At 38.8% G+C, this 11,441-nt stretch overlaps 1 protein-coding gene across 2 annotated transcripts in view; it reads right to left on the bottom strand.

The window, feature by feature from the left end:
* Positions 1–11,441, bottom strand: part of PIAS1 (protein inhibitor of activated STAT 1) — a 122,464-nt gene that overhangs the window by 4,679 nt on the left and 106,344 nt on the right. For both annotated transcript variants that reach the window (XM_047736773.1, XM_047736772.1), the window contains exons 9-13: positions 9,267–9,427; positions 7,398–7,528; positions 6,381–6,561; positions 2,029–2,171; positions 173–210 (exon numbers count right to left, since the gene is read on the bottom strand). In XM_047736773.1, coding sequence (XP_047592729.1) covers positions 173–210; positions 2,029–2,171; positions 6,381–6,561; positions 7,398–7,528; positions 9,267–9,427 — 654 coding nt within the window. The remainder of the gene's footprint in view (positions 1–172; positions 211–2,028; positions 2,172–6,380; positions 6,562–7,397; positions 7,529–9,266; positions 9,428–11,441) is intronic.

Genomic DNA, 11,441 nt, shown 5'->3' with positions numbered 1-11,441 from the left:
CAGACACAGTAGAAACAAGGGTATTTTTATTTAAATTCATAAAACCTTTACAATAATAAGTAGGACTACTCTGAACTTCCCAAGAAATTTATCTTCTCTCTCAGCTACATATTATACTTATAAATATTCCAATGTGCAATGAAAACAACAGCATTTTTTTCATATAACATACCTGATTGTCTCCTGATAAGAAAGGAAAGAAATCTAATCCTGTGAGAAAAAAAATTATTTTAGTTTTGGAAAACAAAAGAAAAAACCCTCCCTAATGCCCCTAATACTCCAGAAATAAACAAAAATCTTAAAATGCTAATTCTGAAGTCATTTAGAAGTTAAACAAGAAGAGAGGAGCTGAATGTTGTACATCTCTCTCATCTCTAGATTACCGAGGCTGAAGTCCAAGCTCTAGTCATGACATGCCCTCCTTGTAACTCCATTTGTGCGATCTGGGCCACAGCTGCCCTGCTGGATCCAACACTGATCCCTTACACTGATGGAGCACTTTTCACCAAACGTTCTCATCGACTCCTCCTAAGTAACATTTCAAACTACTCGAATTTACTCCTCGCAAGCACCGCACCTACGAGGTAGGTCATTATTTCTGGCTTCATTTTGTGGGTGAGACAAGTTTTACATAGAAAAATTTCAGCAACCTAGAGCACAGATTTTCTTTTTCATTCTCAAATTTGCCCACTCACCACTATCTTACCAGATTCTAACTCAGAGACCCCCCGGCGGCAGAAGGGAGGAAAACAGATTTGCGGGGGGTGGGGGGGGGGGTTGCCTCGCTGCTGGAGGGGTGCATCACAGAAGGGCCAGCTCTGATTCCTGGCTGCCCCTTCTTTAACTCCCACTCTTGTCCATATCACTCAATGCAAAATGTAATGAAGAACAAGAAAACCCATGTGAATAAAATGCTTTATTATGAGATCTCAACTTGGGGGAAAGGACAACAAGCAGATGTAGTGAAAAACATGACAATAACACAAATACTTTGGGGATCCATCCACTATCTACACTGGAACAGATAACACGAGGACCTGCAAAACGGATAGCACTGTGGTTCCTGACAGTGAGATCTGGCAGTAACCTAAGTGAGAAACAGGGCTGCCCTTAGCCACATGATGTCTACATTTATTAAGATGAAATAAAATGAAAAACTCAGTTCTTCAATCACACTAGCCTATGTTTCAAATGCCCAATAACCATATGGGGCTAATGGTCACTATCAATTATAACATCTCCCTCCCCGAGGAAAGTGCTATTGGACAGAGCTCAAACAGGGTACTCCTAAAATCACTAAGAACCTACTCAACTAACTCAGCTTCTGGGAATCTTTGCACCGGATTCTTCTGTAGGGGGAGGGGTGGAGGACAACTCCCAGTTTACATTTTTTGTATTAAATTTTCTACAATGGGCACATACAGCTTTTCGAAATAAAAATCTTCCTAGACTACAAATTATTAAATTACAAAGATATAAGAGAATTAATAATTTTGTGATAATGTAAATGATTATTATCAACTCAAAATACATTGTGCAATGGGTGCACTGACATTTCAAACTACCTTTAAAAGGAAGAATCAGGTTCACTGGAACAAAAGTTAAAACTGTCAATGTCTCAAATCAGCACTATTTTAAAGATAATACAACAGAGTTACCCACATGCCTGTTGCATTATAACTGGATCCAGGGAAGGAACAATGAATAATTTTCATAAAATCAAAATTCAAAGCAATATACAGAAAGTCATCCCAAAACAACTTGGAGACTATTCTGAAGGTCACAAAACCTAAAGATCATCACACAATTTTCACTACTGACAGTAAAGCACTAGCTACTGATAAAGGTACAAACAAGAAACTAGACCTCTATTCATTTAAGATCACAGTATGCATTTCCCCCAGTTCCCTAAGCCCAAGCCCGTTTTATCAATCTTTCCATCCTTCTTTAGACTCACCCGGAGGAAGACTATGGAGATGAAAGGTATTCATAATGCTATGTGACAACAGAGAAGAACTGGTGACTCACCTTGTAGGTCATAAGGCATGGGTGTCATGTGGAAAGGATGCCTGTAGTCTTGGATGAGGGATGTATTAATGTAGCTTGTGTCTACAGCAGGGAGGCTTGGGGTACGGGACACTGGAGACGCTTGATGTGGAAGACTTAATATGCTAGAAGGAGGAAAGGTTTGCATAATTTTCACGAGTTAGTTGAACTTTTAGGTTTAACAAAGGGACTGCATCTCACAAAACGAATCATACCTTTTGTGCTGGAAATAAAAAGACAACCAAAGCAATACATAATTTAGACTATCATAATGACTAGGAAGTAATCTGCATATACAGTAGCCGTTTGCAGGAGCTACAGGGGAAAATGGATGGGTGCAACGGTATGTCCGACATTCATAATCACATGCTGCTTCATCTACACTTTCAGAATGCACGGCTGAGCCCCTCCAGTGAGAGATTAGCGGAAGATATCTATAGCAGCTGAGATTCTGAAACCTTTTATTTATTTATCTTTTAAAGTTTTTTTTTTTTAAATTTATTTGACAGGGAGAGAGACATAAGCAGGGGGAGTTGGAGAGGGAGAAGCAGGCTTCCCGCTGAGCAGAGAGCCCTACACCGGGCTTGATCCCAGGACCCTGGGATCATGACCTGAGCTGAAGGCAGAGGCTTAACGACTGCGCCACGCAGGTGCTCTGATTCTGAAACGTTTTAAAAATAAGCACTGAGTGCTGTCTGGTAAAAAGTATAGGTATGTCCTCCCAAAGAAAACACGTATAGACAAGCCTGGGGGACGGTAGCAATCTGAGCAGTGGATTTAACAGCTGGCCCCCAGACGTATAAGCTTTATGGAACAGAGACAAGGAACTGTTTAATCCTGGTATACCTAATGCCCCGCACACTCATCAGCACACTGTTTGCATACAAGGCCGGCTGAATGAACGAAGGCAGCAGACAAGAGATACTCCAAAATGAACAGGTGGTGGAGAGATTTTAAAGGGAGAACAGAACTGTGTGTGTAGGGGATGGGGAATGACAAAAAAAAAGGGGGGGGGATTCTGGAAGAACAGCATGAAATGTTTCAGTAGCTGAGAAGTTAAATTCTTTTTTTTTTTTTTTTAAAGATTTATTATTTATTCCAGAGAGAAAGAGTGTGTGTGAGCGAGTGAGCATGGGGGAGGGGCACAGGGCGAGAGAATCCCAAGCAGATTCCACGCTGAGTGTGGAGCCAGACAGGTGCCTGATCTCATGATCACAACATCATGACCTGCGTCAAAACCAAGAGTCAGATGCTTAACTGACTGAGCTACCCAGGTGTCCCTGAATCTTTTTTTTTTTTTTACAAAAAAATTAAGTAAAAAGAGAGAAAGAAATGAAAAAGAAAAGGAAGACTTGAAATGATTTTGTAAAGAAAAAGAATTCTAACAGCCCTGAGTGTGAACATAAGGTTTATGTCTTATCCCAACCACAGAAGAGGCTAATAGGCATGTATGTTTTGGAAAATAAAGAGAAAAGAAAGACTGTTTTGCTTGCAAAAACTTCATAAAAAGTACTTGGGTGTGTGACGCAATTTCAGTGGTGCAGTGCAAGATCAGAATATTTCAAAAGAGGCCAAGGCTGGATGTCTAGGAACAGAGTTCTAATTATGACATCTACCATATTTTCATGAATGGAATATGAAGCATAAAATAGACTCTCATCTACCTCATAAAAATGTTTTGTCTAATGGAAACTTAATTAAACCTCTTACATCTATAAAAAGTACCACTTTCCATTAGCCGTCTCCTCTGACAATGCCTAAGGGATTACAAGAGAGAAGAAAGCAGATGAAATGCCAGCCTTTGAAAACATCTTGGTATACCAAACAGCAAAAAAAAAAAAAAAAAACCCACTTCTGGATGAATACTAAACACTTGGCGGCTAAAGACAACAAAATGTTTTACATTTACTAATGTTTGCCTCCAATTCCTGGCTGGCAACTTTCTTTTCAATTTTGTGATAATATTCTGAAAAAGCATTTCCACCTTTACACTGCACAATAACAAATACAATATTCTCAGGGTTTAGGTTTGTTTTTATCAGCTAGTCATTACTGTAAAATGGCCACTAGTGTTGAATATGGCTGTATCCTTCTAAAAATGCCATAAACTTTCAGGCTCTGCGTATGTGTGTGTGTGTGTGTGTGTGTGTTTAAGATTTTATTTATTTATCTGACAGAGAGAGACACAGTGAGAGGGAATATAAGCAGGGGGAGTGGGAAAGGAGCAGAGAGCCCGATGTAGGGCTCAATCCCAGGAACCTGGGATCATGACCTGAGCCGGAGTCAGAGGCTTAACGACCTAGCCACCCAGGCGCCCCAAGGCTGCTTGTTTTTATCTGAGAACAGAGAAAGGTCTGACATTTGTAAATATTGTATCTGGGTTTACTTGTTCACTGGGAAGCTCAGGAAGTAGTTAATGCATCTAATATAATTTTCTAAACATAATAAACAAAACTATTTTTGGAAAAACAGCAAAGCAAATACCTGAAGAACTGAAACATTAGATCTCTAAACACTCAAAAAAGTTTCTCTTAAGGAAAAATGTATAGTCAAGAGAGTAAAACTACCACACAGGTCACATATATGCATGACTACTAAAATACTCTAAGGAGTAGAACTAACTTACACACAATGGCGCATTTAATCTACAAGGTATTTATACACCTAGATTTATGAAATATCTTTTCATGTAACCAAATTATGATATTTAAAGAAATAATATAATATGTATTTGGTCACAGTATGCTTTGATATATAAAATATTTTGGAATCAAGAGTCTATTGATATCTGTTCTAACTATACCAGCTTCTGGCCATTTGACTTTTCTTTTTTTCTCAATCAGATTTATAAAATAAGTCAGGGCAGTAACAAGGTCAGGCTTGTTTGGTAGCAGCCATCAGGGTACGCTTTCATCAGAGGTAACGTTTCATGAAGTAAGACTTAAAGCAGAATTGGTGAATTCGTTTTTTTTTTTCCTTTAGAATAATGATATTGCTATTAATGTCTTTATTGCTCTCTGATGTGTGTGAAGCTCCTCTAGAGTGAAAATACCAACCTGTGTAACAGGTTTGATCGTATTATGAAGACTCCCGAAACAGTCAAAGTTTTTAATGAATGAGATACATTTATCACTATTATGTTCTTGCTGTTTCAACTTTACCTTTCAAGTAATTACAAATATTCTCATATAGAAGATCTTTTTTCATATCATATAGAAGATCTTTCATCAGTCTCCAACCTGAAAATTACTTCACTCCAAACATGGAAATGCCTGCTCTTGGTCTGGTGTTAACTTTCCCTCTTGAACCTTGCAACCTTACATCAGGCCTTCTCCCACTTAACATTCCTTCTTCGGGCATACTGTTTGTTGGAAGGAGATTTTTTGAATAGCTCCTTTTCAGGTCCAACAGGCTACATCATTCTCCTGACACATAACTAAAAAAGGACACACCTCTTTCTAGATTCACCTTTAGTGTGCCACAACTGTGCCTCAGCAAAACATGAAGACTTTTTGTTGAGAATCCCTAATGTGTCTTATGCGGCTGAGTCTATTTAAGAGTACAGCTAGAGCTAGCTATGTGTTTTACTATCCTCCACAAAATGTTAAACCTTTAAGGTTAGGACTGTGCTTATTATTATTATTATTATTATCACCCATGTTAAGCACAGGGTGTTTTACCTAAAGTAGATAACAGTGTTTGCTAAACTGAACTGAAGCATAACCAAGGTACACGATTACTGATATGAGACTAATGGCAAATATGGGACATGAGTTTGCAAAACAGAAGGCATTGTGCCCTGCAACTTCAGGCTCTGACTTCTTTCACTGCAAACCTCACATACTCTGAGGCCGGCTTAAAGCATTCCTCTGGTCTTCCTCAGTTTTCTACTTGAAAGATTCAACTCAGGATTAATCTTATAGCATACATTTCCAGCCTGAGTAAATGTTTTAAATCCTACGAGCAGCATTAAGATCACCTAAGAACTGATCAGAGAGACAAGTTTTCTCAGTCTCTACTCCTGAATCAGACATGGGGGAATAGGGGAGCAATGTGTGTTTTAATGAGCTCTCTGGGCGATTCTACTGTACACCGAAGTTTGAGAACCACTGCACTAGAATACCTTTCGGTATGATAAATACTGTATCCAAGGGACTCCTTGAATGCACTATCCCAGTCCCTCAAGATTATCACACACCTGGAGAAAATACAACCTATTCTTTGATTACCAAGTTAAATTTTACAATCATGGATAATCATTTTCTTTGGCAGATCTTTTAAATCGTACTTGCAAATTAACTTTCACAATGACTTTTCAAGGTCTCAGTACTTACCCTTTATTATTTAGTGGTGATGTGGGAGACAGGGAAGGACAGGTCCTCTTGGCAGATGGCTCCTCCTCCTCTTCATCAGATGAACTGTCTATGGTTAAGTCAATCACCTCTACTTTCTTATTTTTATTTGAGGACTGGTGGTGAGAAGCCACCTGATGCTCCAATGTGGAGCTCAAGCATCCTGTGTGGGAATGATCAAAACACAAGGCAAGAAAAGACCTATGACACCTCTCTTTTTTTCCTCAGTGTGCCCTTATGGATTAGTTTATTAATTATAGTTTAGACTTAAAATATTGCTGGGGTCAGAGAGTAGTAGCTCTGGTCCCCTAAGTTTAAAGATACTATTTATTATTGGTTGTTAAAGGGGTTTTTTTGTTTCATTTTGTTTTTTTGAAAGACAATTCTGAATTAGGGCAAACAATCAAAACATATGTCTATTTCAGAATAAAAGCAGCTTGAGGGTAAATACTATATATTATATATGTACCCGGGATACTTAAGAAATGTATCGTAACATTTTTTAAAAGTCATAGTTTCCTTCTAGCAAAAACATACTAAAAACCAGAAAAATAACATAAACGAAGAAGAAATGTTCATTAATCTTTACCAAATCTCTTAAAAATTTAAAAGGATACCATTTCAAAAGCATGACCTTAGAAATGACTTACTAGATTATGTTGCTTTTAAATCTCAATATCCCCAAATTTTAAAAGCTGGCAAAGTGAATTTAAAAGTTCTCTACTACTTCTGAATGTTTAATCAATAATTTCATAAGCTACCCATAAACTGCTATGTTTTTCAGAAATGTATACTTTTTTTAAAAAGCTTATTTTATTTTTTTAGTAATCTCTGCACCCGAAGTGAGGCTCAAACTCACGACCCCAAGATCAAGTGTCACATGGTCTGCTGACTGAGCCAGCCAGGTGCCCCCAGAAATACATGTGTCTTAATACTGAAAAGCAAGGCTATACCACAGCAGGGACACTGCCCCACCCTTCTGGAAAACCATCAACTCACCATCAACTCCATTGTAAGAGGCAGAGACTTCCTGTACTTCCTTTTTTGATCTCATAGGTGCCCAAGAGCCATCCTCCTTAAACTGTATCTCATCGCAGTCTGTACAGTACTTTAGGATTTCCATAAACAAGCTACAAAAAATACATGGTCCTCTGAATATCACATTCTAAATGAAAATAGACTAGAAGTATTGCTGTTCAAAAAACAATCAGATCTCCTACGTTTGGTAGAAGTATAAACAAGAAAGAAGAAAGGAGAACAGACAATTATTTGTTCTCAAAATTGAGGCCTATTTTAGAGAAATATTACTTAGATTACAGTACCTTATACAAGGTACCTTACATAACCATGAAAAACGAGGTTTTCAAAGATTTTTAAGAATAGAGTAAATAGTCACAGAAAGCGGGAAGATGCCAAGGAAATAAAATTCCACAGTGTGAAAATAAAATTTTGTGTGTGAATGGTACATGAACAGCAGTTATTTCTGAGTGGGGACATCAGTTCTCCTTTACATTCTTGTGCATCGTCCGAACTGTCCACAGTAAGCATATCTTATTGAAACAATACATACAAAAATAGGTACTGAATGGTACATCTCCTTGAAAAATACCATGCCGATATTAAGAAATGAGATTTGCAAAAAATGTGTGGAAGTGTCAAATTCTAAAATGAAACCAATGGATAAAAAATATTAATACTGTACTATCACAATTCTAGAAAAACAAAAATCAGAAAATACACTATGAAGCCCTTTTATTTTCCTTTTTCCATTTTTCTTTAAATGCGTGTATAGATAACGTTTATGTGTGCACTGGCTTTTAAAAATAAAGAACGATCCCAGTTTATGGAGGAGGGGACCTAAAGCTATGTAATACAAAGTATTGGTAAAATATTACTTAACTTAGATTTATTAGTGATCACTGTCACTTCTGAACAATTAAACATAAAACATTTAAGTGACACATTTACTTTTTCCCCATGATTGGTCTGCCATCTTTCAAGTTCTAGGTGACACTGTATTGCTAAATGTATCCCCTTTCTAACGGTACAAATTCAGACTCGTGAGTTTTCTCAAATGCTGTAGATAAGCTGCCTTAAGTGTTTTGCTGGCGAGTACAGTAACTACCAAAAAGAAGATCCTTCTTTCCACAATTTATCTTTGTTCAGTGGCAAAAAAGACACAGAAGGAGGCTAGAGGATAAGGGGTACATTTAGAGAAACACTCCAACAAGATGCTTAGAAGGACAGATAAAACACAGGAGTGTTAAAAAAAAAAAATCACCACAAAAACCCCTGATTGTTGTGATGCTGGAGGCAGACAAGACAAAGACAAGTATTTCAGAGGAAAGAGAGAAACCAAGAAAGCTGCTATTCAGCATGCTGATCAGTTTTAGCAGCCCTTATGATGGGGAACAGGTATGATGAACCACAACTGAACCACGAGAAACATCTGCAAAAACAGGTTAACTTCCACTAAAAAGCCCAATTTGGATAAGCTTAAGTTAGCCAGAGTTTCTCAGTGCTTTCACTCTTTCTCTGACATGGTCTGCATGACTAGGGGTAGATGGATTCATGTGAGGAACAGGTATAACCATACCCTGCTCAGAACCACTGGTACTTTAAATGGTAAAAGGAGACAAAGATGGTAAAGCGTGCACTCCCCAAACAGGAGGACGTTGACTTAGAAAGGAAAAATGCTCACAGTATTACTTACTTTAAAAAGAACTGATTTCTAGAATCAGGAAAATCCTAAAAATATATTACTCAGAAAACACTTCCTACAGAATTTCCATCCTAAACCTGACGAAGACAAATCCAAATAACAGATGGTCATGTCACAGTATAAGGAAACACAATAAATGGACATACCCATCAATGATAAGGTGCTCATATGGGGCCTTCTTATCACAGACAGGACAAACCCAAGTTGGTTTTTTCTCATTCATCTGAATATAGAGAGTTGCATCAAAACACTGCAGATGAGAACATGTCAGGGCCCGGCATGGAATTGTCAGCCGCATTTTACCAAGCTTTAAAAGAAGGAGACAAAAGTAAATATGAGACAACTGTTATTCAATTTAAGTTTTGATAAAAATCTTCTGAAACACAATGCGTATGTATTCTGACTTAAAGCATACTATGGTTACTTTTCATCAATTTGGAAGAACGTTAAACACATTTTTCTATGAAACCTACCTGTTAAAAAAAGTTAGAGTATTTCTTTAGATATTAAACACAGTGACTATGGAAAGTCTACAGAAAGGGTTATTCCCTCCTCCCCCACCAAAGCTCTCAGATCAGCTTTTGGGGGGAAAGAACCACAAACTCCTTAAAATTATATGCAAAATTCTGCAAGTTTGTACATTTCCCCAGAGAGAGCACTCTCACCAAATTCTTTTTTTTTCTAAGATTTTTAAAAATTTATTCACTTGAGAGTAAGGGGAGAGGGGCAAAGGGAGAGGGAGAAGCAGGCTCCTTGCTCAGCAGGGAGTTCAACACAGGGCTCAATCCCAGGATCCCAGAACGGGGCCTAAGCCGAAGGCAGATGCTTAACTGACTAAGCCACCCAGGCGCCCCAGTAAATTCTGAGTAGTCTCTGATCCAAAAAAGTTAAGAACCACTTTATTAGGCATTTGGGAAATGGAAAAAGAATGTCTTATTAAATACTGGAGGATACAGATATAAAGTTATCCAACCTGATCTCTGAATGAGGGTAGTTCACATGTGAAAACGGAACGAAGGGCAAGCACTCCCCAGGATGCCAGATGGCAGCTCTGAGAAGGAAGTCAAGAGCGTGCAGTCTGTACTTCTTCCCTCACTGGGCACTAGCACAGATAATTCAGCAAACATCCGTAGACCTCCACCATCTCCACCATGTTATGAGACTTTCTCTTCTTGCCTTGCAAATGTTGCTTACGCTGAGGTTAAATAGAGTCTGTCCTATGAAAAATGAAACCAACTTCATCCGGTCCCTGAGCTGCTGGCTTGGGCCCAGGCACAGACACTGCGCTGAGAGCTACCGCATCACAGCAACTTCCCTGGAGGCCACTGCACAAAGCACAGCTGGGTTACCACTGTGGGGCCCCCGGGAGGCAACAATGACCATACAGTAGAGAAGTTACCTACTTTCAATAACCACACTGTCTGCTAACTAGAATTTCCCACATACTTGCAAGCTTGAAAAACATAAAGGCTTGAAAAGGATATGAGTTAAATGAGGAAAGAAAGAGGAAAAGGATTTTGGCTTAGAAGAATTTCAGGGAAATGTGCAATTTCCTAGGAAGTCTACCAAGGAAATTAACTGTCATCTGTGGCCCTAAATTATTGTTCTGGTACCAATGATTTACTGTGCCTCTAGGATAGGCACTTAACCTTTCTGGGCCTCTTTTTCTATCTCCAAAGTAACACTGTTTCCTCCTTACTTCAACAGGATGTAGTGATGAAGAACAAAAAGGCCCAGGCCGTGCTATAAGCTGATGAGAAGAGAGCAGTGCCAGCTTATAGTGTCAGAGGGATGGACAGGAGAGAGACAGAGCAATCGGACAGCTCCCTTCTCTGTGTGTGTGCCTAACTCCACCCTGTGCGTGATTATGCACTACTTATGTATGTGTCCCCTACTATGAGAAATACATCAGACTCAATTCCTTATTCCTCGCACTTGGAAATGTATGTGCTATACCGCAGGAAGATGGTCATGTGTGTGGACTAAGGCTTTGGCTCTGCTTCACTGAGCAGCTCTACGAGGGACCACTCACAGAGCGTGTGGGGGCTGCACAAAGTACTTTACAAGACAGGCCAGAGTATGAATTCTGGAGTTTTCTACCTAGATTTGAATCCTGGCCCCACTACTTACTGTGGGAATCCTGAATCTCATTTAGTCTCCCTGAGTCTCAGCTTTGTAAAATGGGGATAAAAATACCATCTACATCATAAGATTGTGGGATTTAAATTATGTTATGTTGTACTATGTTACATTAAATTATGTTATGTGGGAACACCTGGGTTGCTCAGCTGTTAAGCATCTGTCTTTGGCTCAGGTCATGA

This window comes from Lutra lutra, chromosome 7 (genome assembly GCF_902655055.1).
Source record: "Lutra lutra chromosome 7, mLutLut1.2, whole genome shotgun sequence".
Classification (NCBI taxonomy): domain Eukaryota; kingdom Metazoa; phylum Chordata; class Mammalia; order Carnivora; family Mustelidae; genus Lutra; species Lutra lutra.
This window is presented reverse-complemented; position numbering and strand designations above follow the sequence as displayed.